The sequence below is a fragment of the Pristis pectinata genome, chromosome 26, assembly GCF_009764475.1.
Source record: "Pristis pectinata isolate sPriPec2 chromosome 26, sPriPec2.1.pri, whole genome shotgun sequence".
Lineage (NCBI taxonomy): Eukaryota > Metazoa > Chordata > Chondrichthyes > Rhinopristiformes > Pristidae > Pristis > Pristis pectinata.
In genome coordinates this window covers 8,472,065-8,499,789 of record NC_067430.1, presented here as the reverse complement: position 1 = coordinate 8,499,789, position 27,725 = coordinate 8,472,065, and the positions used below count along the sequence as shown (strand labels likewise).

The window sequence follows — 27,725 nt, the reverse complement described above, 5'->3', positions numbered from 1 at the left end:
TAACCCACCAGCACATCTTTGAGATGTGGGAGGAAACTGAAGCATCCAAGGGGAAACCCACACAGTCACAGAGAGAACACGCAAACTCCACACTGACAGCAGCCAAGGTCAGGATTGAACCTGGGTCGCGAAAGGTGAATTCTTGATCTCCCAGTCTAACTTGGCGTGGCCCTTGCACTTTATTTGTTTACCTGCACTGCACTTTTTCTCTAACTACAATACCATATTCTGCATTCTGTTTTTCTTTTTACTACCTTGATGTACTTATGTATGGAATGATCAGTCCAGGTGGCATGCGAACAAAAGCTTTTCACAGTACATGTGACAATAATAAACTAATAGTGACAATAGTAAAAGTTTATTGAAAGATTTGTTATTTCCAAATTACACCTTTATAGCACATCAGTTGATTGTTAACTTTCCAGTACATTCACTAATGTTCTACTCAAAGTTTGAACAGTTTGAAAAAAATGTTTTGCATTCAGGCCTGTACTTTGGTTTAAATAAGGCACTGGGCCAGCTTTTACCACCACGGGCCCACCACCCAAACTGACACACATCGATGCCGGATGGTTGATCTTACTCAGACGGACAATCCCAGAGATGAGCAACAAGGAGCTGAACAGTGGCAGATCTCGAGTGTGAAAGGTGAGCACTGATGTGGGCCAGAAGAAGCCCTACTTGAAGATCTCCTCTCAAAGCTGGTGCGATCCTGTTCCCAGCTTTGCCAAATATCAAAGCCGTAAGTATTTTTGAATGTTTCAGAAAGATGTAAAAACTAATAAACTGAGAGCCTATTTTCTTTTAAAAAGGTAAAGTGAGCCAAAACAATTTAAAAACAGAAATAATTCAAAAGCACCTTCCTCTTTACTTTCTTTTCAGCATCCCTACAATCCCAATTAAAATTAACATGCTGAAAGATCCTAATATTGGATCCTGAGTGGATTTTCCCAGTGGATCTGGTGGGTTGTTGGGTAATTCTAAGTGAGATCCAGCTCTGCTCTTGTATTCCCACTAGACTCGGATAGTAACTTTGGGACATCCACATCGAGGTCTTAAAACTCAGAGGCATGTATGCTGAAAAATACTAGCATTTCTGTGCAAAGTGCACATACTTTACTTTCTTCTTACTAGTGCTTCAAAATGGACTTAAATATTGAAACAAATTATTTAAAATCATGTTCTATAATTTAACTGCTTAACAGGTTTCACAAATACTAAACTAAGTAGTGAATCATGGCTTGGGGTATTATATTTAGAATGGAAAGGAGGCATTAATTTCCCTAATAGAGTGCTTTCAACATCGTTAATTCCACTTGGGGAACAGAGTGAAGACCAGGCACAATGCCCAGAGGGAGGTAGAACCAAACCCTGTTGCACAACTCCCACACAGGAGTTTCAAATGGCATTGGCAGGACACTGATGGCTGCAGCAGTATTATCTATAAACGTTACCCAGAAAAGAGGATCTTGTGCCTTCAAAAGAATAGATATTTAATAAGTAAAGTGTTCCACTTATTTTCCCCCTTTTCTGCCTACTTAATCTGGCAAAGCTACAGAATACAAAAATCATTTCAATTTTAATAAAACAAACTTAATTATCACCAACAAGCTTACAGAAAGGCAAAGGATTGAAAGACTGAAGTGGAATAATGTGATTTTAGTTGTAGCCTTCATGATCATGACCATGATCAGAAATATTCTGGAAAACAATTAGTCATTCCTTTTTTCTGTTAACAAATACCTATTATGTTAATAAGATAAATGACACCATGAAAAGCAAAATATTCTTTTTATTCTTCATACCAAGGTTTGAGCAGACTCAGACGGAGAGGACTGCTGGTTGAGATTTCTGTAATTATTTTTGCTGTTGTTTTGTTCTAGTACTGTGTAGTAATCATTTAATATTGGAAAAATGGTCATTTCACTTCATCTAACATCGATTGCAACTTTTCCCTGCCTTTACAAAGGCACTGTTATCCTACAATACTGAATTTAAGTATCATTTACAAAGAATCACAAACCTTTCCCTAGATTACCATGTATAAATTGAGCACAAAATTTTCTTACATGAAAGTGAATAGATGTCATTTTAATATAACCTGGTTGAATCTGTGCAAAAGAATCTATTTCCAAGCCTGATAATATTTCAGTCCACTTCCAGTTTATAATGCAATATTTAGCTTGATATTTTCAACTTAAAGCAACCATTTTTTGTTTTGAGGAACATACACATACAAACACTATAAAATTGCTTACATGAATAGGTTAGTCTCTGCTTTAAATTGCAATTATGATTTTAAGTAGCAGAGAGTCCGGTACCCTTTCAAGCCAACATTGGTGAAGGCTCTGCACAAACACCAAACCTAACCCGATGTTTACTTCCACTTCTTACTCTAACACCAGTCATCCTTATTTTGATTTACTGGTCTATTAATAGAAGTGTATGTAAATGCCAGGGGTGTTTTAAGTGCAAATTTAAGTTAATGATTACAGAAGAAAGATACAGAATTTAAAAAAACACAATGTAGGCGAAATAACTAAGCCAAAATGTCAAATATGAAAAACCACAGATTTATAATGTGCAATCAGAATGTAACAGCTGGTCAACTACCAAAATTGTTTCAAACAAGCTCAGCTCTGCTATAATTAGGTGTGCAATCAGATGGACATCTTTGGTTTGACTTTACTGGTTAACAGTTTCCATTTGTGTTTTACAAGATTATCACAAACACTTCTCCACCACGTCTGGTGAATTTTGCAAGACAGGATTTACTTTTGTTTCAGTTCCCACGGCCACCTTTCAAAGCAAAACATATTATTAGTTGCTGGACTTGTATTTTTCATTGCCCATATGACAAGCTGAAATAAATTTAGTATCAGGCCTGCATTCTATTAAAACCTCAGAAGCTTTTGCTCTTCCAATCATGGGTTAGATTTAAGGAAAAGGCTTATACATTTGGCAGAAAAAAGGTTTGCGAGTGCGTTAAAATTCAGCAAAAGATGACCAAGAAATTGATAAAGAAAGGGGAAATAGAAAACAAAACTAAAACTAGAGGGTGTAGGTTTAGAGTGAGAGCGAGGAGGTTTAACTGGGTTTTGAGGGGTAAATTCTTCACACACAGAGTAGTTTGTATCTGGAATGAGCTGCCAGGGGAGATGGTCTTTGATGAGAGCACACCTGGAGCATTGTGCATAGTTTTGATCTCATCACCAAAGAAAATACATTTGCTTTACAGGAACTGCAGCAAAGATCTTTTAGACTGACTCCTGGGATGATGGTTCGGTCATATGAGGAGAGATTGAGCAGATCAAGCCTCCATCCTTCAGAAGTTTAGAAGACTGAGAGATAACCTCCCTGAAATGTACAAAATCCTTAGGAGTGTCAGCAGGCTGGATAAAGGAAAAATAATCCCCTGGCAGTGGAGTCTGGAATTAGGTGTCTCAAATTAAGGGTTGGGCCCGTCTGGAATGCAGTGAAGAGAAACTTCTTCACTCAAAACTGCTTAATCTTTGGAAGATTCAAGATTCGCTTTATTGTCATTTCTCTGAGTATTTACATACACACAAAAAAGGAAATAACTGTTTCTCACAAGCTCATATCAGTGCAACAGAAAGAACAGTGATAAATATCGAAAATAGTCTATAAAAACATCTCTAAAACATAACTAAAAACATATCAACACCACGTATTCATATCTGTTAAAGTGTGTTTATGTATTAATAAGTGCTTATTCAGCTCGAGATGAAGTTCAATGTATCAGGTAACTAACTATCAAACTGTTTCTGTATTGATGTATGTGTGTGTGGAGGGAGAGCTTGTCAGTGGAAGGGGAAGGGGACACGGTCCATTTATGATCCTGACTGCTTGTGGGAAAAAGCTGTTCAGCATCCTACTAGATCTAGAGCAGACGCTCCTATATCTCTTCCCCAACGGCAGGAGGGAAAACAGGTCGTGAGAAGGGTGATGAAAGTCCTTAATGATGGCCGTAGCTCTGCGAACGCAGCGTTGCTGATAGATCTCCATCAAAAAGGGGAGAGGGGCACCAATGATCCTGTGAGCTGTCTTCACCATCCTATTGAGCTGCTGTTGTTCGTAGGCCTTGCAGCTACCAAACCAGGAGGTGAGGCAGTAGGTCAGGATGCTTTCAAAGGTGCTCCTGTAAAAAGTGATGAGGTGTGGGATAGGGAGGCCTGCCTTTCTGAGTCTGGGTAAAGCCGCTGCTGGGCTTTTTTAACGATGGCTGCAGTGTTAATAGTGGAGGTCAGATCATCCGCTAAGTGAACCCCCAGGAACTTAATGTTGCTGACCCTCTCCACAGCAGCACCATCAATAGTCAGCGGTGTATGATCATGCTTGCCAGCTCTCCTAAAATCAATCACCACAGTCCTTAAGGATAGGGAATTTGTCAGTGGAAGGGGAAGGGGACACGATCAATTTATGATCCTGACTGCTCGTGGGAAAAAGCTGTTCAGCATTCTACTAGATCTAGAGCAGATGCTCCTATATCTCTTCCCCAACGGCAGGAGGGAAAACAGGTTGTGAGAAGGAACAGGGGATTTTGGAATCCCCTATTCCATAAATAATTGGGGTACAACATCATTGGCCATAAGAAGGTACTGCATCCATTGGAAAAAGTAGACTTGTACCTTTCTTTAAGAAATAAGTGGTCCAGGAATTCCCTATCCTTAAGGACTGTGGACATTCAGTCATTTGTGTTAAAAACTGAGACAGAAAGATATCTTTATTAGTCACATATGCATTGAAACACACAGTGAAATGCATCTTCTGTGTAGACTGTTCTGGGGGCAGTCCACAAGTGTTGCCACACTTCCGGCGCCAACATAGCATGCCTACAACTTCCCAACCCGTACGTCTTTGGAATGTGGGAGGAAACCGGAGCACCCAGAGGAAAGCCACACAGACACAGGGAGAACGTACAAACTCCTTACAGACAGTGGCCGGAATTGAATCCGGGTCGCTGGCGCTGTACTAGCGTTACACTAACCACTCCTGGGTATTAAGGGATGCAAAGACAGGGCAGTAAAAGGCAGATTTTTAAAAAAAAATGTTTTAAATCAAAATAAGCTTTATTCATAATAAAAGACAAACTATATACAATTATAAAACAGTGCAAACTTTTACATTCTTGTACAGATCATTCATTAGTGTTACCTTTTTATATAGGCAGATCAGCCGTCATCTTGCTAAATGTCAGAACAGGCTTGAGGAGATGAATAGCACAGCACAGTAGTGTAGCGGTTAGTGTAACACTTTACAGCGCCAGCAACCCGGGTTCAATTCCGGCCGGTGTTTGTAAGGAGTTTGTACGTTCTCCTTGTGTCTGCGTGGGTTTCCTCCAGATGCTCCGGTTTCCTCCCACATTCCAAAGACGTACGGGTTAGGAAATTGTGGGCGTGCTATGTTGGCGCTGGAAGCATGGCGACACTTGTGGGCTGCCCCCAGAACACTCTACGCAAAAGATGCATTTCACTGTGTGTTTCGATGTACATGTGACTAATAAAGGTATCTTATCTTATGTTCCTATTCTGATGTTCTTTGCTCTTATTCTGTGGACTATCTGCAAGGAACTGTTCTTCTCTTTTTTTTGTGGCCACTTACCTAAACCCATCTTCCCCAGGCCAGGAAGAAGGAATGGGTCCCGGATAGCTATCACTCCATTCAACAACATATCACCAGGAAGCATAATTCAAACTCGGCTTGTGAAATAATTTTCATCATTCCATATCTCTCTCTTCGGCCGTTCTGCAATACTGATTGTTCGGTGTACTAGTTAGAAGTTAAGCATTTGAAGATGTGCATTTCTGGACCACTTATTTCTTAAAGAAAGGTACTAGTCTACTTCTTCCAATGGATGCAGTACCTTCTTATGGCCAATGATGTTGTACCCAATTATTTATGAAATATTAATGTCAATCAATAAACAATGCCACCATTCAAACTGGAAACCTAGGTTGTAATACTGAGAGGCAAATAAGGTGAAAGACTCATTTTTAAAGAAATCTTTAGACGAATAAAGTATGTGGGTAATTTCAAAGTACGGTAAAACACCAGTAATCTACAATCTAATCCTTTGTAAATCCCGATGGTTTGGCATCTGGCTCACTCGGTGAAATGTTCTGTGCTCCCTTGTTTAACTTGAATCAAATGAAGCCAAAGAGTAAAGATTGTTCACTTACCACCACCCCCCTCCCCACCCCATTATGCTAATCCCCGATGGTTCAACTTCTAGCTCAATGAGGTCCAGTTTCTCATGTTCCCTTTAACTCATCAGGGCCCCATTTCCCAACATTTCCTCTTAAGTTGTGGATCAGTTTATACTTTACTGATGTCAGCCATGAATAAAATTAAAAAAAAAACATTTCTACTAAGTCAAAAACACCACTCTATTTTGTGGCTGTTTGATGATGCAAAACACTCCAACATTTTGAAAAACACGACAGCAATGACACACAACAGTATTATCATACCTCATTTTCTGATGGAGGTAACACTCGTGGCTCCCCTTTTGTCTCGTCTGCTACCCTGTCCTCTGGTTCTTCATCCTCTTCATCTTTTGCAATGAAATGACGTCTCCTGTACTCTCGCCTGGTGACAGAATCCAGGAGTGGTACTGACTGTGGAAGATCCTGAAACATCCATTGTGTTGATTTCTTACAAAAATGATAAAATGTATTCCCTTTCCTCAGAGGCAAAAAACACTCCTCCACTGATCAAATCGGTCAGCGGAACAGTTTAATGACATCCTACTGTAGATTGTGATATAGAAAGTATGTGTCAAAAAAGGATTTGTGAGCCTGTGCGCTTTTCCTGGTAGTTTTAATCATATTTGCTACCCATTTGGGAGATTGTCAAACAAGGGTTGCAGGAAGAAATTTAAAGTGACGGGTTAGGAGCATTCAGACTTAATCAGTACTCATTACTGTTGTTTGTACAGGAGAATACTCATCTCTGCAATTGGAGGAATTACAAGCTGTTGTCACTGAAGTTGATCAGAATTTTAACATTCATATATATTGACTTCAGATTCACCAATACCCAAAGTTTCACATTCCTAATGTAAGGTTAATCATTGAATTTTTCATTTACAATGGTGTAATTTTTAAAAAGAGACTTTTCAATCAATTTTCTCTTAATGGTAAAATCTGAGATGTCTCAAAAGTAAATAAATATTTTATTCTTAAATAGGGACAAAGTTATCTTAAATTTAACTAGATAATCTGGCAGATCTCAATTTATTGCCAGGTTTCATATGACTAGAAATTGGAGCAAAAAGAAACTGCAGATTCTGGAAATCCTAAACAAGAACAGAAAATGCTACAAGTACTTCAGCAGTTAAGTCAGCATCAGTAGAGAGAGAAATAAAGGTGAGGTTTAAAGTCAAGGACCTTTTATCAGAACTTCAAAATGAGAAACAAGCATGTTATCTGGGAGAGGATGAAGATGTAGTGGGAAGGAAAGGGATGGAGATCTGAAGGGACATCTATGAAATGGTGCAGACCAAAGTTGTCAAGGTAACAATTACATTAATATCTGGTAAGTGGAGACAGAAAATAAAATAAAAAAAGAAACGAATTGAAACAGAGAGATACAACCACATTTATGGAGAGAGACAAGCAGCGTCAAGAAGTTAATTGTGAGCCCACAGTGATTTTCCTGGTCTGTAGGCATAGTTGATACATATTTGGGTGGTTGTCGAGCAAGGGTTGGGGGAAGGAGTTTAAGGAAAAGTAGGAAGAAAGAGTACCCTTAATCAGGTGCATCTTTGACAACTTTGGTCTCTCTTCCCACTGATACTATTTGATTTGCTGAGTGTTTCCAGCATTTTCTGGTTTTGTCTCACATGATGACATATTGAATTCTGTCTTGGATTCAACAGAGAATGCTTCAAGTATAATTCCTCCCACCCCCCATAATAAAGTGCTTCCTTCTATGTTGATCATAATTTTGTCAATAGTTCTACGCCCATAAGGCAAAAGCTCATCCAAAGGAGACTTGGACATTGCATAATTGTAGACAATACGTATATAGCACACATGCATCTTGGAGAAATTGCATGACAATTATAAATAGCAACTGATGCATTAACTTTGTTAAACTTCCAGATGTCACAATTTGCCAATCACGACCCAATCTAGGAGACCTTGGGAAATGCTTAGAAATGGCTGTTAAGAAATTTCCATTTCTATCATTGATGGTGACAACATCAAAGAATTTCAGATACTCTTCCACTAAAGATGTTAACAGGGTGCATAACAGGTAGTGATAAAAAGTAATACATGGCATTGCCTTAATGCCAAGTCCTTTGGTAACTTTGTTTTATGGGGTTAAAATCGTCTCAAAGCAAATAAAAGATCCTGTGTTTAAGCTGATGTAGTTTCAGCAGAAGGAAGTTATCGGTATCTAAAATAGTATCAATAATTTAGTCACAGCTGCAGTTAAAGTGAAATGTAAATTAGCTAAGTAATTCTGTTATTTTGTGTTGTTCTATGACTGGTTTCCTTTTCAATCATAGAGTTTATGTTGAAAATCAGATCGTCTTTTCGGCATCAAGACAAAGCATTCAAGCTGAAAGACTCCTTATAAAAAATATGTTGTTAACGATAGACCTTCTTAGCAAATTATGCAACCAAAACCGAGGCACCCACTTGTGGTAGGAATCAGCCACAGGAAATATTCCAAAGATAAAATGTTGAAAATGAATTTCAGCACAAACTGATGTAACTGCAGTGACACAAACCATCAGTGACTAACCTGAAGTGTGGAAATAACAACACACCCCAAATGTGAAGTCAATATGATGATCTTAAAACTGAATCTTTCAGATGATCAATGTACATATTTAGAAATCTTTTACAAAGAGAACTTAAGTTCTACGATATTCTTATATAACAAAGCTGTCAATAATGGGACAATAATAAAAGACACAAGGATAGAACTCATCTCCAGTGTCAATGCCTGGAGTGACTGATCAGCACCATTGTGCTCGGATTCTGACATTGAAGTCAATGGAACAGAATTTCAGAAGCAGATTTCAATGTTCACATGCTACTATATCATGAACTTAACACATCTAGACAAGACTAAATTCCTACCCCTGAGAGTATACATACACCCGGAAAAGAGTTTCATGTTTAACAAAGTGCAGGAAGACAGTGGAGAAATATAGCCAAGCCAGTAAAGATTCTTCAGGATAGCAACTTGTTCCTTAAAATGAACATTCCTCAATGCTTTCCATTCCTCTTTTAAGTGACATCTTATACATGGTAGGTGAATACAGGAGAGAAAAGTATTATTATTACTGTTTACAGTACTTACTTGCATAATCTCCACATTCCCAAAGAATTTGCCAACAGGCATTGGCTGGTTGCTGTCCTCGTCCAGAAAAATGCTGTTATCTACTTTGAATGAGGTGCCTGGTGACTGATCAATCTCCATAGTATCTCTCCTTTCTACATCATTATCTAGACTGTCTGTCTTCTCAACACCTTCCTTGTTCTCTAACACTGTCTTCATGGACATTTCTGTTGGCAGACGATTACTATTGTCCATTTCTTCCGTTTCTGCTGCATGCTCTACATGTTTTTCTGTCCCTCTCCACTCTGAGCTGATTATAGGTGGTGTCTGGTTTTCCTGAGCTGCTGCGTTCACTTCTGTGCATACTTCGTTAATAACTAACTTCTCATTTTGTTCAGTTGATTTGTGTGAGGGTTTGTGAGGAAGAATGACAGCAGTATCTTCCAGTTCCTGCTCAGTAACTGGAGCCTTCTCTTCTGTCGGTACTTCCACTCTTTCACACTTCTGTTTTTTTGAGGGATGATTACTTGTGCTGGAATCCGACTTGTCTAATGAAAGCACAGTTTCGCGTGAAGTCTGCAGCAAAACACACACATTCACTAATCATTAAATGCCATAATGTTGCTTCAAGTACTATTAGGAACATTAGAGGATCTTAATTAGCTATGAGATTCCGCTCCCATCAGTGATTGTCCTGCTTAACATTTTGCAAAGCTATATGGAAGAAGCAAAAAAGCCAATATTTTTTCCCCCACACGTAACAATATATTTGTTGTACCCAACTCTCAATTCATTATCAAAAATTGTTCCATAACAAAACAGTGGAAAGCTCTAAAATACTTCATCCTAGTGTTATGCAACTCCAAATGCTCTTTCCAGAGATGATGCAAGTTTTGAAGGAAAAAATCTAAAATTGCACTACTGGAAGATGTACATAATTCAAATGGAAATACAATGAAAACGACTGCACATTCACTATTTTACTTTACTGCCATTTGAACAACTCTGCAGTGTTTGCTAAATGATTGTGCCTGAAATTTTTGGCCATTTTTATACATATTTTAAAAAGTGCTGTTTGGTGCATGCCTGTTACACACAACAAAAAAAAATCAATGGAATTGGACGTTACTTGAAACTTGAAATTGATCTCAGCAGTTAATTGAATTTGTCCACCTAGATCTCTCCAAGGCATCAATGTAGCAGCTTTATATATAATCACTCTTGTGATAGAAGCTAATAATCTTTTCAAAACTAAAAGTAAATGATAACACAAAGCAGGATATCAAAAAAAAACTGCAGATGATGGAAATCTGAAATTAAAATAGAAAATGCCAGAAACACTCAGCAGGACAGGCAGAATATGTGGAAAGAGAAATGGTTAACATTTCAGGTTAATCTTAACTGCCACATTATTTCAGACCTGAAATGGGTAACTATCAGAGATATTCCTTTTGTTCCACCCATTGCCCACCCCACCTTTGCTGCTACCTAGACTAAATTATAAGATCAGATTTCTTTATTAGTCACATATACAATGAAACACACAGTGAAATGTATCTTTTGTGTAGAGTGTTCTGGGGGCAGCCCATAAGTGTCGCCACGCTTCCAGCGCCAACATAGCGTGCCTATAACTTCCTAACCAGTACATCTTTGGAATGTGGGAAGAAACTGGAGCACCCAGAGGAAACCCACGCAGACACGAGGAGAACATACAAACTCCTTACAGAGAGTGGTCGGAATTGAACCCAAGTCACTGGCGCCATAATAGCGTTACTCTAACCGCTACACTACCATGCCTGCCCTTACACTACCATGCCTGCCCTAAATTGTTTCTGTCTTTCTCAGTTCTGATGAAAGGTTAATCTCAATTCTTTCTATTCCCACAGATGCTGCCTGACCAGATGAGCTTTTCCAACATTTTCTGATTTTATTAACACACAGCTATTGTATTTTGGAAGCATGGGAAGGAGTCAGAGATTTGCAAATACCAGATAATAACCAGAAAATATTAACACTTTAATAGAAATGAGGAAGTGCTTGTTTGCAACAATTACATACAACAACCAAATACAAGACTCAATTCCATAAGCCCACAACTCCAACAGCAAACTATTGTGGGCTATTTACAGTAATAAGCCAGGCCTTATAAACTTTAATACAAGCAATGCCACAACAGATCAGTTATCGATTAATTCTAATACGTTGAGGATTGTGTGGAATATCAACAAATTGCACATTTTATTCATTTGATTTACAAGAAATTTTTCAGAGAGAGAAAAAAATTATATATCTCATTACACAAGTTGGAATACCATGCAAAAATGAAGTAGCTTCACCATAGCCCACACTTAAGAAGAATGGCATTCCAGCATTCTGTTTGTCTTCATCCTCTGGTTTGGAGTGTTAAGAAGCAGTGATAACTTTTACCAGTGTTCTCTGATATGGCGGCAATCACGTCAAGGTTTGACTTTAAAAAGATGAGGAGACAACAGTGATTCCTGATGGAGATCATTGGTTTAATTTCACTAAGAGCTTCACATTGGTCATGAGTTGATCAAATGAATTTCACTAAATGGCAAAAGTCAGGGCTCTCTTCCCAGGAAACAGGACTGTCAGATGGTGTCACATATTCAATCTAAGAGAATAAAAATCTTCAGGGGTCACTGCTAGACTGCTGTAACATAGCATCTACCATGTCATTCCAGCTGCCAAGTCTGCTGCATCAGAAGTAAAAAAAAATTTAAGAATATCTCCTGGCTCCAAGCAGCAGTCAAGTGTTTCGTTGGTGAAATTCTTGGTATTTCAGCTTTATTATTCTTTTTTGTGTCAAACGAGATCTTAATGAGCCCAGTGCATCCAGTTAATGAATGTTCTTGCTATGGAAAGCAGTCTCTTTGAGGCAAGGTGGCTTTCAGAGTGTAACCTTAACAGTTCAAGAAAATAATATATTGATATGAGGTGTTCCTTTCAATGGAGAGCCACATTAGGAAAGTTAGAAAGTGATGGCATCATCACTGCACTGTCACTGTTCCACAAGCTGCTGAAGACTTTGACTGGACGTAATGTAGTCTTGCTTTCACATTCTTCCAAAGCGTTTGCAGCAGGGTGAGTGGACTCTGATCATGCCTTGCATGAGGAAGTATAGGTGATGTTCGCGATATCTGATATGGATGCTTCAAGGCAGATGCTGGATTCTTTGTCCAGCCAATGCCAAAGCTAAGCGAGGTCAAGGTAGCCCATGAATGCCCTGTTATTACCACTCTGCCTGAATGTGGAGCTTGTGGGGTGACGTCTGAGTATCATTGAGTTTTGACATACGCCATATCAATATTTCCCCTTGCTGCTGTCAACTGACCAGTTCCCTCTATGCTGGCTGCTCCTCATCTTCCTGCTGGAGGGCTTCAAGACAGGACTGAGCCCTCACGATAGCCTCCTTGTCATGAACTTCTACATGCTGCACAAAATTATGTTACCTGCACCTGATTATATTGCAGGGATCCACCTAGTGCAGGCACCAGATTCTCATCTCGAGGACCCCAATGCATTCTCCACTAGAATTCTGCCAGCCCTCTGGCCCTGATTGCATTGATACTCAGCTGCACTAACAAAACACCTCATAAATGAAGGCCATTCCTCGCCAAAATTTCAGAAAGCACACAATCCTCATCGTACACCCGTTCCTCTCTCTGACCAAAGGACTCAATGTAAAGAGAAAGAGGTTCTTTTACTTGAATGCAGAGGACCAGTGACGTCCCAAGTGCCAAACTGAATTGCATTCTGTGTGAACCATGGCATAATCAATCACAGTTATCTAAAATAATCCGGAAGTGAAAAAGTGCAGGCAACAATTACATTTACCTCCACTGCCAGAATAGTTTGGGCATGGAGGAGTGCTGAAGCTTTTGGTGCAGAAGTTTGTTTTCCCTGGCACTGCTGCTTTTGCAGATCTTGGCCTTCAGATACATTTCTCCTTGAAGAACTGAAAGTAGAAGCATTATTCCCTACATACTCCAGTGGGACCACCACTAAAATAACATGACAAGGAACTTGAACCCCGTTTTTATAGCTCTCTCAGTTCAAAACCCCACACTGCATATCAAGTGTGAAGTGGCTGACTAGATCTTTAAACAGCACAGTTGCTGGGAATGGGGTGCTGTGAAAAGCTGCTTTCTTCCAGAGTGACCCATAGTATCTCTCAATCAGACAAATGTGATCCAGTTTTGGTGTTGACTGACAAGAGTTATGTGCTCTCTGAATACTAGTCACCATATATGTGCTAACATGTAATGCACATGAAAGTACTAGATACACTACACCACACTATGCAGTTGTTCCAACTCCAGTGCAACTGATTGACGTCATAAGATTCTGTTGCTAAGGTTATAAGTAATTATTTACTTTTCCAGACCATAGCCACTGGTGACATCATAAAAACAACTCCAAATGGGTTCTTTCAAATTGAAAATTCCATTCACATGAACAATCATTACAAGGGTTCACAACTCAAGTTCTGTAGTTGTAAGTAATTTAGTAGGAAAAGAGACCTTGTTGTAGAATATCTGAAATGTGTTACATAATGAAGAACAATTAACTGCCTTGAACAGTGGGTACCTGGGACGAAGCAATTAAAGGGTTGAGATCTTACTAAAAACTGTGAAGCTGTATTTAATTATGTTTTTGATCAGTAATATCTGCAGTGGCCAGAAAGCAATGTTTAAATATTGCTAAGCCAAGCTAATGAGACCTCCTATTAGGTTATTTCTATTTATCTCTCCCAGAGTGAGTATATTGTTCCAAGAGGTACAAATTTCACTTGCCCAAGTTCAGCCTGAGAGAGGATGGATGCCCCAGGTTGCTCAATGCTGGTTAACTAAATGAAATTATACAGTGGCATGCAGAAGTTTGGGCACCCCTGGTCAAACTTTCTGTTACTGTGAATAGCTAAGTGAGTAAAAGATGACCTGATTTCCAAAAGGCATAGTTAAAGATTACACATTTCTTTAATATTTTAAGCAAGATTACTTTTTTTTAAATTTCCATTGTTTACAGTTTCAAAATAACAAAAAAGGAAGAGGGCCCGAAGCAAAAGGTTGGGCACCCTGCATGATCAGTACTTAGTAACACCACCTTTGGCAGGTATCACAGCTTGTAAACGCTTTCTGTAGCCAGCTAAGAGTCTTTCAATTCTTGTTTGGGGGATTTTCGCCCATTCTTCCTTGCAAAAGGCTTCTAGTTCTGTGATATTCTTGGGCCGTCTTGCATGCACTGCTCTTTTGAGGTCTATCCACAGATTTTCGACGATGTTTATGTCGGGGAACTTTCCTGCATCCTCACCACAAAATTCAGCGTCAGAAGTTTGCAAACGAACATCTAAACAAGCCTGATGCATTTTGGAAACAAGTCCTGTGGACTGATGAAGTTAAAATATAACTTTTTGGCTGCAATGAGCAAAGGTACGTTTGGAGAAGAAAGGGTGCAGAATTTCATGAAAAGAACACCTCTCCAACTGTTAAGCACGGGGGTGGATTGATCATGCTTTGGGCTTGTGTTGCAGCCAGTGGCACGGGGAACATTTCACTGGTAGAGGGAAGAATGAATTCAATTAAATACCAACAAATTCTGGAAGCAAACATCACACCGTCTGTAAAAAAGCTGAAGGTGAAAAGAGGATGGCTTCTACAACAGGATAACTATCCTACACACACCTCAAAATCCACAATGGACTACCTCAAGAGGCACAAGCTGAAGGTTTTGCCATGGACCTCACTGTCCCGACCGAAAAACATTATCGAAAATCTGTGGATGGACCTCAAAAGAGCAGTGCATGCAAGACGGCCCAAGAATCTCACAGAACTAGAAGCCTTTTGCAAGGAATAATGGACAAAAATTCCCCAAACAAGAATTGAAAGACTCTTAGCTGGCTACAGAAAGCATTTACAAGCTGTGATACTTGCCAAAGGGGGTATTACTAAGTACTGACCATGCAGGGTGCCCAAACTTTTGCTTCGGGCCCTTTTCCTTTTTTGTTATTTTGAAACTGTAAACGATGGAAATAAAAAAGTAATCTTGCTTAAAATATTAAAGAAATGTGTCACCTTTAACTTTATGCCTTTTGTAAATCAGGTCATCTTTTACTCGCTTAGCTATTCACAGTAACAGAAAGTTTGACCAGGGGTGCCCAAACTTTTGCATGCCACTTTATAGTCTAGCACAAGGAACTGCTTGACTTCCTGGTGCTTGTCCAGGCAAGGCCTTACCACTTATGCAGCAGATCAATTAAAATACAATGACCATGAAATTGGACATGTGGTTTTGTTTTTGTCACAGGTGCCCACTTTGTTTCAACTGCAATCATGAACAATAAATGCCTGTTTTTGTTGTGACTTTGCTATTTGGCAATCCACGTGCAGTGCTGATTCGAGAGTCATGACTGAGCCATGCTAGTTTCATGTTAACTAAGAACAGGAAACCCAACTAGAAGAATACCTATCACTTGCCCCCACCTGTGCTTTTCAAAAGGGATCTTCAAAGACTTGAAGATTGTGCATAAAATCAACAGATTGCAGAATTTTTGTTTGGTACAGAAGGTAACATATTGCTCTCTAAAGAAGAAATGCAGGTTTTGTTAGGTCCTAGGCATCAAATACAGTGGGGGGGGGGGGGGGGGGGTTGGGGGAGGACAGCGCTCAAAGATCTGGCTAAGCTGGCAAAAGAGAATGGCAGCAGAGAGGGAGAGTTCTGATCAGGAGGGACAATCCTCCAAGAATATTCAGGGAGTGCAAGTGCCACATGTACCCTTTTGAGCAGCAGTTACTAGGGAGGCTAAGATTCTCCAAGAACGTGCCACTTGATACAGGCAGAATTGCAGTCAGAGCTCTGCCTGGACTGTTCTACTTGTGGCAGTTTTAAGCACAGTGACTCTTAATTTCTTTCATTATCATCCCATTCCAGGCACCTGCAGCAGACATAGCTATATCTCCCAATCTACAATGCACTGCTCAGACCCTTGAATGGACTTCTTATACCCTAAGGATAAACTCCTGATCTCTCAAACTACCTCATCATGGCCCTTGCACTTTATTTGTCTACCTGCACTGCATTTTCTCTGTAACTGTAACACTATATTCTGCATTTTTTTTTGTTTTGTACTACCTTGATGTACTTATGTATGGAATGATCTGTCTGGATGGCAAACAGACAAAGCTCTTCACTGTATCTCGGTACATGACAATAATAAACCAATTACAGTGACTGATGGCGAAAGATATTCTTTGCTCAAGGGATTGGGGAATTCATTTCCTCCTGCTCTCATAGAGAGCAGAAAGCAATGTGGTATTAGTTTTACACGCATCAAGGCCTCCTCATGGTGCACAGGATGATCGGCTACTGTTAAGCCTGAATCTTACTGGAACTACAAGGTCCAGGTTCAACCACAGGAGGAAATGTCCTTTCCACAAAAGGGCATTTCTGATCTCCTCCAATGTCATTTCTGGTGCCAGATTGGAGGAAATCCCAGAATAAATTCATGAGCAGCCACTTTCTGTAGACGACATCCAATTGAAATGAATAAGAAAATTACAGCTTCTGCCTAGTTGAGATGAATTTCATAACTGTCCAAAATTCACCACAGTTGGGCAGCTCTTCCCTTCCCAAGACTTTCCTTCTTCCTCACACACCATAGTTGTGGATTCTGATGGTCACTGCTCCTGGAACTGAAGGAATAGTTAAAAACTGCTGTTTGCTTGAGAAAAAACCCTGGCTCAACACTCACCAACATGATGAAGGTGTGTTAGAGTCATTTACAACCCCACCATAACCGATCAGCACTACAGCCAGAACTCCAGCTTAGTCTTACAACATTCAACACACAGTCTCTGCAGCTTGTTCCTGACTGCACTGTGAACTTGTTTCCCCTTTCCCCCTCAACCTACCCCCCACAACACACACACACATTTTATTGTATTGGAAACTCTGCAGAAGCTTATACTAGACCAAGTCTAGTTACACTATATAAACAGATAACAAGCATGAAAAATTACATCATAGTTTCTGGGTCAAAGGACTTAATATCTGACAATCCCATTATTATTGTCATATCTGATCACCATAAACTAACTGCCATTAACATTTATTGATATTACCATAGCCAAATTCTCCACCACCCATCAATAACCAGTGAAACTTAATTGGACCAGCCACAAAAACACTGTGGCTGTAGGAGCATAGCAGAGGCTGGGTATTCCTGTGATGCTGAACTCACCTTCTGTCTCTCATTTTACCATCTAAAAAGCGCATCACGAGTGTGATGAAATATTTATCAGTTGTCTGGATGACAGCAGTCTCAACAGCTCTCAACTAGCTTGTTATCATCCAGGACAAAGCGACCTGTTTGATTGGCACCTCCATACTGAACATTCACTCCATCCACACCAGTACACTACGGCTGCAGTGTGTGTTATATGGATTATTCCACTACTGGAAAATTGGCAAGGCTTTTGCAAGAGTACATGGAAAATACACAAACTCAACACCCAGAAGGGGAAGAGTAGCAATCACTTTGGTATGCTCCATTTACCTCAGTCTCAGACAATTCTAACACCATCACACTCTTGTCCCCCTTGTTCCTGTCTTGGAATTCATTACCTAATAGCATTATGGAAGTACCTTAATCTCAAGCTCTGGTGCAGGCCAAGATGGGAGCTTGTCACCAACTTCAAGTTCAATTAGGGATGATCATTAAATGCTGATACATTATTCATGCCATACCCCACGAGTGAAAAGAAACAAAATTCCCAAATGTACTGCAGTTGCCATTAATTGTTTTCCAATGCTGATCACCTCAACATCTGCTTGACCACAATTCATGAATATAAAACCCAACCAAATTAACATTCCACATCATATTTATACACCCAATGAAGAGGAGAACAAAACAAACATCAACTAATCACCATTGTTCATATCCCTAGTGACAACCTGACAGCTTCTATTTGGCACTTACTGGGCTCATGAAGTTATAGAGAGATTCAGCATGGAAACAGGCCCTTTGGCCCACTGAGTCTGGCTGACCATCAACCACCTATTACACTAATCCTACATTAATCCCATATTTTATTCTCCTTCAGTGGGTGGAAGATTACTTGCTTGCAGCACATAATAATGAAATTGGAGTTTATACTCCTGATGGCTATTGAGTAGTCTATGCCACAAAGTGCTGTATGGTGCCAGCACAAGATTAGTACTGATTAATGTTGATGAGTCCTTTAGTTTATTGTGCTGTTGAAATTCACTGCTTAATATTAAGACTGAAGCCATTGACTTCACTCTCCACCACAATCTCAGTTCCATGGTCATTGATTCCAACCCCTCCACGGTCACTGTTCAAGGTTTAACTGGACTGTTCCCAACATAAAAATCCTATTTGACCCCAAGCTTAACTTTCAATGCCGTATTGTCCCCATCTGCAAAATAATCAACTCCCATCTCCATATTGCCTGACTGTGACACTGCCCTATGAGCACTGTCATATGTTCACAGAACCATCTTCCATTCCTTTGTTACTGCAGACTCAACTTTTCAAATACTATTCTGACTAGCCTCTCATTTTCCAATTTCTGTATACATAACCTCATCCAAAACTCTTCTGTCCATAACTTAATTCAGACTAAATCTTGTTCATCCCAAGCCTTGTTTTTGACTCTGGATTGGGACTGCCACAGTAATAAACTTGTCATCCTTGTATTTGGATCCCTCAATGGTGTCATTACTTTCTGCCTCTGTAAATTCCTCAAGCTCAACAACTCCCAGTTATTTTGGGCTCCTCCATTTCTGACCCCTTGCCTCTCATTTCCTTCACTCTCCTGTTGGTGGCGACATCACCAGCTACCTAACTCTTCATCTTTAAATTTCTGCTTCTTTTTAATTTGTGCATTCCTATAGTCTGCAGATGCAGATTCACTCCATTGGAAAGATTCATCATTTTTCTTACCCTGGGTGTTTTATGCGTTGAGCTGCCAGCCTTGATGCCCTGTTTGGAGGCGTTTGATGCTGCAGTACATAGCTCCTTATTCTGAAGACGTGCCGAACGCCGGACTCCAACCTTAAACAAGATGTTTGTTATATTATTTTAGTTATAATAAAATTTAAGTAGTTCATTTTAGAAAACACACTCAAAATTTCAACCTGTTATAACACAAGATTTAAGAAATACATTTTATCCTGAAACAGTAACTGTGGACATTTTGTACAATGCAACTCTAACCTATCTTTGAATAGTTTAATGCAGCCTTTAAGACATCACTACTTGGTGCCACACAAGGAGTCTATTTTCAAAATATTAAATTCTTAGAGCAGCTAACTTTCAGGTTACAGTAAAACTCTGATAATCTGCTATCTGATCATTCTGAAATCCTATGGTTTGTCTCAATGAGTATTGTTTGCTGTACTCTCTTTCAACTCACTGGGGCTGGTTCTGAGCTCACCTTCCAGCAGCTGGGCCTCAGTTCCTGCACTCCTTTTCTACTCATCAGGGCCCTGGTTCTAGCACTCCCTCAAATCACCTGAGGCCTGGTTCCCATGCTCCTTTTAACTTACAGGATTCATTGGAAATTTTTTTATACTACTGTGCAACGTTTAAAAAAAAGTGAATTAAAAGTGTGTTTGGAATAACATCCTATAGCATCTTAAAATCTGCTAATTTCAGCTCAAAGCCCCGAGCATACTTGATTATGGGAGTCTTACTGTAGAGTCAATATCTTTGAACTCTAATTTTATCCCCAACTAGGTTCAACAGTTATGTCTCATATATTTTCTGCTCAGTCTTCAAAATCATTCAAGTGTTTAATATTATTTGCAAAAATCTAAGGTATAATGCGTATCTGAAGGGTAAATTGGAAACAAAATCCCTACCACATTTTGTACTGTTGAGAGTTCTAACAAAGTTAAAATGAAGAAAACATTCAGTTTTTAAGTAACTATATATAAAATGGTTACAAAATAATTCTGATTGAAACCTTGGGGTGCTGAGAAACAGATGTAGGCTTATAGTTCTTCTGGCAGTATGATACCTCAATGTAAATAAAGCTCAACAAATTGGTACAAGTAAATCCATTGGTACTGTATATAATTCACTCTACCTTGACCAGTATGCCTCCCTTTCAATCAAGATGCTGCATCTTTGTGTTGCTTTCTGACATTCATCTAATTCTCTGGGGTTCCCAGGCATATTCTCTTCTTCCCAGACCTGGGAGCTAAGGTTGTCAGCAGCTAACGTCAACCTCCTTGCCAGGTTTTAGAAATCCAGCAGATACACCACCTGGTCACAAGGCCTTTGTGATTTCTTGTCGGTCAGGGTGGTGGCAAGCCTCTACTGGAAATTTGCTGAGGAATGGAATAAAGGCCTTTCTTGTAAAAGAACAAAGTCACAGTTCAGAAGATGCTCCTTCCAGCTGGCAGTAACTTCAGGAAAATTCATGTCAGCTTATGGATCATGGGCACAAAATAACATCCTGTCCCTGACATTAAAAGTTGCAGAATGACATCCTTCAGTTATATTAACTCACCAGCAGGGCATTGGATTGTTATGGGGGCTTGAAGTTACAACTGTGATATCTGTTTTGTTCCAAAAATCATGCAAAAGGAATGATTACTTGAGTCTATATAAGGTTGAATATATGCTGAAGTTCGTATTTTCCTATATCCTGAAAATATTTCCTTGCAGTTCTGATAACCACTACTTTATTTTACCTTCTGCAGGCAGTCCTTAAATTCCAAAGCAGCTATATACATTCAGATAATGAATACAGTCTGTCTGAAAAAAATTCTTTCCACAGCTAAAATGACTGTTGTAAGTCACGAATCTTGTACGTTTGATCATTTCCTAGTGGAAAATAACTCTCATATCAAATTGAGGTGGACAGTTGCTGTGCCACATAAACAATAATCCTTTCAATAAATGCCTGTGTTAAGATTTAGAGACTTGACTGTGGTTATTTAGCTGTGACAGATATGGGAAAGTATAAGAATAATTCCTGAACTAAAAGGTAAGTAAAACATATTCAAGAACCGCTCTTTCCCAATCTAGTATGTGTTATGTTTCTGATTTTCTATTTATCCTTCAAGATATTTCTATTCTTAAATTGTGTTTTCCTCTCTGTGGTGACTTGGGTTCTCACTGGCAATGAAGAATCCATACATGGAGATTTCTACAGGATGGCATTAGTGTGGAGAACAGTGAACAGAGAAAATCACTAGGCTACACAAAAGATTTTAAAACATTCTTTCTTAACATTAAGCTGGTGGTAGATGAAAAAAAATTACTTTATATCCATAATCTTTTAAAGTTCCACTCTGCTATTGTGAGAGTACTTGAGAAAAAGGATTGTCTGTTCTATGATTCAATGTATCATGCAATCAATTGGTGCCTCAAGAAGGTGGCATCCATCACTAAGGACCCTCACCATCCAGGTCATGCCCTCTTCTTGTTACTACCATTGGGGAGGAAGTACAGGAGCCTGAAGACCCACACTCAACGACTTAGGAACAGCGTCTTCCCCTCCACCATCAGATTTCTGAATGGTCCATGAATCCATGAACTACCTCGTTATTCCTTTTTTTGTTGCACTATATATTTTGTAATTTATAGTAATTTTATGTCTTCACACAATACTGCTGTTGTAAAACAACAAATTTCATGACATACAAGTCAGTGATATTAAACCTGCTTCTGATAAATGAAATATCTGGCATGATTCTGAATCACTGACCAGGTTCATTCCCTGATCTGGCTGAGTTAACTGTGCTCCAGTAGGATGCTATAATTATCCTGGAGTATGGAAAAGAAATAAATATCAAATAGCAATCCTCTTCACAATCACTCCCCAGTGATTCATACTGTAATGTGTTCATATGTGGGCACAGCTCAGTGCTCTGTAAGGCAAGGTTGTAATGGATAGCTTGCAAACACAAGCGGATAGCTTGTTAATATGTTTTGAATAGAACTTTACAACTGTACACAAGGTAAGTCTGTCTTCATCTGTCTCTCTTTAAAAAAAGATAAAGCATTTCACAGTTATTCTTGCTCCCTGTCCCACCCTGCCCCCACTCCACCAAACAACTCCATAAAAGCATAAGAAATGGGGGCAGGTGTGGTCCAATCAGCCCCTTGAGCCTGATCCACCATCCCATAAGATCACAGATGATTCAATCATGGCCTTGCACTATTTTCTCACTCTCCCCCCAGATCCCTCAACTCCCTGGTAGTTTAAATGCCTGTCAACATCCACTTTGAATACGTTCAATGATTCCACCGGTACAGCTCTCTGGGGTAGAGAACTCCAAAGGTTCAAAACTCTCCGGAGAAGAAATTCACCTTATATTTATATTACCTCATATTTCCTTTTGACATGGAAGGCAGCCATGTGGTTCATCAAGTTTCAGACCAATCCCATTAATTCCATTCTCCCAATTGTTTTCTTTGTAATTTATTTTGTCTCTCACACCCATTCCCTCCACCCTGATTTTCCTACTACCCATGTACACCAGAGGTAATTTACCTTCGAACCAAAATTCCTCCTCATATCCATCTGAAATAGGCAACTCTTAATTCTGAAACTGAGCCCCCTGGTTCTAGTTACCTCCACTAGAGATAACATCCACTCAGTATTTACCCTGTCAATCTCCCTTAGAATCTTGTATAGTTCAATAAGGTCACCCCTCATTCTTCTACACTCCTATGAGTTTAGGCCCAATACCTTTTTTTCCCCCCCATACATCAATCCCTTTATCCCAGAAATCAATCTAGTGAACTCCTTTGCACTACCTCCAATGTAAAACAGCTTTCTTTAAATATGGACACCAAAACTGTACATGGTACTCCTAGTAGTCTCAGCAATATATTGCAGTTGTTTTAAAACTTCCCTGTTTTTATACAGTATACTCCTTGTCAAGGTCAACATTTTATTAGTGTTTGTAATTACTTGCTGTACCTGCATGCTAACTTTTTGTGTTTCATGTTCTAGGACCCTCAGATCTTCTGGTATTCCAATATTTTGTCTTGTTCCTCTGTTTAGACAGTAATTTGCTTCTTATTCTTCCTTTCAAAGTGGATAATCTCACATTTTCCCACACTATACTCCAACTGCCAATTTATTGCTCACTCACTTAATCTATTTGCTGGCTCTTGTGTCCTCCCCATAACACATCTATTATTGTATCATTAGCAATGTTTTCAGTCTCGTCACCCATCAATATAGATTACAAGTAGTTGAGGCCCCAGTACTGATCCCTGTAGCAACTTGCTACTTAGTTATTTCCAATCTGAAAAGTTATCTATTAATCTGGACCATATGTTTTCCACCAGAGAGTTATTCCTCTTCCTATGTAATGTATTACCCTGTTCGCTCTTACCGTGAGTGGTGAACTTTAACGTCAAACCTTATCAAATGCTTTCTGGAAATCCAAATACACTACATCTACTAGTTCCCCTCGTTGTCACATCCTCAAAGAACTCCAGCAAATTTCTCAAACATAACTCAAGTAGAAAGTTGCACTCATTGCCTAAACTCACACTTGGCTGGATACCTACTTGGCAAAGTACTTAAAAACTGCTAGAGTTCAAGTACCTGTAGCCTAGCATCTTTAGGACAGAACAAGAGATTTAAAAAAAACTGGAGATCAGAGGGTAAGATGATTTTTTAAAAAATGTAACAGTCATTATATAACCTTTAAGATCACAAATTGTGACTGAATATTTATGTCTCAACCTTTCATTGAGAACCTGACGTCAACCAACAGTTATTTTGTCATAAACACAAAGCACTTACAGATGGACTTTTTCCTTTGTAAATCATATGCACTAACCTATTCAACTAGGCATATTTTTGGTGGCAAATTGAAATGAAAAACTTGCCTCAACTTTCAGAAGATCACAGACAAGTTTTCAGCATAAAGCTAAAATTTATTTGTATAGAATTGTATTTTTTTCCCTGGTGGGAGTGAAGAAAACTAACATTGAGGTAGATTATTGTTAATCATCATTTTAACTGTAAAAATTATTTTGCAGATTTCTTTGAATATTCTATCAGCGTTTATTAGCTCAAGTTAGACACACGCTTGGCATTAGCTGTCACCCACCAATGAAACGATAAACATGCACCGACCAAAGCTCTTAGCAGACACAGCACAAAATAAATCTTGCACTTCACTGGTACCTGTTGAACAGGCATATTCTGGGCCATAACAATTACATGTTAAACAACTACAATTCGTCCTTCAGTGGCGTCCTTCCCATTTCCCAGCTACATTTGTGCCAAAATAACTTTGGATTGCCATTACAGCAATGTTTGTGCCAGCCTGCTCTTGGTTGGGAAGGCCAACCGGTAGGACAGACCGATGCCGAACTCACTTCCTGACTTCTGATGACTGGTCGAGGTCATAAAAAGTCTCTAAAAATACTTAGTTCAGTGGGAAAAACTAATCTTATGAAGTAAAACGGACAAAGAATTGCCAATTTATTTTTGATCACACCTTATTCGAAAGGAAGCAACGACTAAAGAATCAACTTTCTGAAGCCAAACAACCGCCAGCCACAGGTTCGGAGCCTCCTTTAAATGCACTCTCGCAGCTACGGGATACCTAAAGAACAACCAACCAACTCCTACCTGTTTAGTTTTCATTTTAGATTAAAATCTTGGTGTATGCTTCTTCCTGCGTTTACTCGCTCGCTCCAAACTGGGTTGCGAAAAGCATTGGAACTTTCGGCGCAGCTCAGCCTCAGGACAGACCGTACTCAAGTCACAGCCCACTCGGCCGAGGATAGGCCCGCTTCCCCTTCCCATTGGGCGAGCGGCACGTCCATCATTCCAGATTGAATTGACCGTCACCATCTTTGAGAAGGGCAGACGCGGTAAATGTCAATCAACCGGTTTGCTGAAAACTGGCATGTGCTGCACAAAAAAAAGAAACAAAGCCTTGGACTATTCTGACAGATGTTTGCTATTCATCATGCATTGTATGTGAAAATACACACACGACCAAAGACAATAACAAACGTTGCATTATTCTTCTAAATCTAACCGCAATCTAAACAGTTATGATGTAAAATATTGTTAAAACAATTTACATGTCTACTGCTTTGGACTCCGCCCACTCTTGTCAATTGTGCAGGAACATTAAAGTTTCCAATGACAATAGTTCTATTGTCTCAGATTTAGCGCCAGAAAGGTGCCATTTTGAGCATGTTTGGATTATGCTTGTTACTCGTTATTGGTGGTAAACTGTTATGCAGAATGAAACTGAACCTTAACATTCTTTGTTTGGGAATTCAGTAATGTGTGTTGTAAATGTCCTCTCCTTCCTCAGTTTTTTGTATTTAATTCAGATTAAATTATTTGTTCTGTGAAACAATATTTAGATTTGTTTTATATAAGAACATAAGAAATAGGAGCAGAAAGTCATATGACCCTGGGAGCCTGCTCTGCAGTTCATTAGGAAACCTCTAATTTGATCTTGACTTCACATTTACTTTCCTGCTTGTTCCTCTTGACACCCCTCCAGTCCGAAAATCTATCACAGCCTCCATAACTTTCTTAGAGAACGCCAGAGATCTATGACTCTTTCAGAAAAGGAGTTCTCTCTTGTCTGATGTATTCCGAAACTATTACTGCCTGGTTTCAGCATCCACCCTTTTTAATGTTGCAATCCTATATGCTTCAAAAAGAGTTTTCATTTTGCACAACTCCGGTGACCTTGAGACCAACCTGCTCAACATATCCTCATAAAACTACCTCTTAATTTGACCCTTCAACCTAGAGAACTTTCTCTGACATTCCATTTATAATACCTTTTGTCACTTATCTATTTTAGGTGGATCTACACATAAGTGGTTGTTAGTTGTTGACAGGATATACCTCTCCCCATCCTTGATTCTTTGCAGCAATGATTCTTTCATTTTTAGTTTATTGATGCTCCTCTATGATTTTTTTTAGCCACTTTTTATGTAATACTACAATCAGAATGCCCTTTCTGCAGGAAAATCTATTGTTAATTGGACACTAACAGATTAACTTCATAACAAGATATTGGAACATCAGCACATCATCTAATCAATCAACAACTTTGATTCTAAAAGAGGCTTAATGGATTTTTAAAAGGGAAGGATTCAATCAGACTTGAAACTTTTCTGCCTGTGTTAGACTGGATACTAATGAGCATGACTAATTAAACTTAAAAATGCATATAATCAAATTTCAACTAAATATAAATTTGGGAGACCCGCCAAAAATACTTAAAAATTAGCAGGATATAATCAATAATTGGAATGCATAGCATCAGTTAGCCTCTGTTAATAGAAAAGATGAATTATGATGTGAGGGCACACAGCCTAAAATACAAGGATAATTTTAACATATTTTAATCTATTGTTTGTGTTGCCTATTTATTTTTGTATACAAGTTACAGAGATAAAAAAAACATGAAAGCTATTGTTTCATTTGTATAGTCTTAAACTCCTTCAGAAGAGCATCAGTCTCATGGATGGATGGATCATGCATCTTCATCACACAAAAACTGCAACAGAATGCAGGAGGTAGTATCAACCACTCCATGACCTCTTCTGACCTCACACAAGCTTTTGGCTCCATCATCTGAGAGGGACTGTGGCACACCCTTCTCAAATTTGGGTGGTCATAGAAACTTACCTCCATCTTATATTTGTTTCTTGATGGCATGAAAACCATGATCTTAATCAATAGGTCTATAACAGAGCCAATCTTAGTGGACACTAATATCATGTGAAGCAGTATCATCATCCCAATACTCTACGCAGTTTTTCTTGCCACAGTGCTATGGTGGACTAGGCCTACAGGGATAATGGGAACCATTCAACCTGCATTGTCTTCACTCCAGAAGTAAGGTCACTCCAACTTCAGTCATTAAGCTGCACTACGCAGACGATATTTGTTTATGCCTATGTCCAGAGGCCAAATCTCCAAATTATTGTTGACTCATTGACTGAAGCTTATGAAACAATTGGCCTTATTTTAACTTCCAAAAACAACTAGTCCTCTACCAAACTGGTCTGACTGTACAACATTACCTCCACCAATAAAGATCCATGATGAAAACCTGGAAAATGTGGGTTGCTTCCCATGTACTGATAGGCATCTCTCAGTGAAGGTAAGTAACAATGATGAAATTCCCCATTGCCTTCAATGGACCTGAACAGCATTTGACCATCTGAGGAAAAGAGTGTTTGAAAATCAAGACCTCAAATCCAGCAGAAAATTTATGGTCTACCAGGCATCAGTGATCCCTGCCCTTCTGTATGCTTCTGAGCCGTGGACTCAGGTACCTTGAAGCACTGGAGAGGTACCAACAATTCTTTCTCTGCAAAGTTCTCCAAATCTGCT

General features: G+C 39.3%; 1 protein-coding gene across 1 annotated transcript; it reads right to left on the bottom strand.

Annotated features, from left to right (window-relative positions):
• Positions 1 to 339: 339 nt before the first annotated feature.
• On the bottom strand, positions 340 to 25,129 carry c26h1orf174 (chromosome 26 C1orf174 homolog). The gene is made up of 5 exons (XM_052039348.1): positions 24,978 to 25,129; positions 19,307 to 19,417; positions 9,340 to 9,894; positions 6,492 to 6,650; positions 340 to 2,799 (listed from the first exon to the last, which is right to left on the bottom strand). Exons 1-5 carry the CDS (start codon positions 24,990 to 24,992, stop codon positions 2,725 to 2,727), a joined length of 915 nt encoding a protein of 304 aa, XP_051895308.1. The 5' UTR covers positions 24,993 to 25,129; the 3' UTR covers positions 340 to 2,724.
• Positions 25,130 to 27,725: the final 2,596 nt, after the last annotated feature.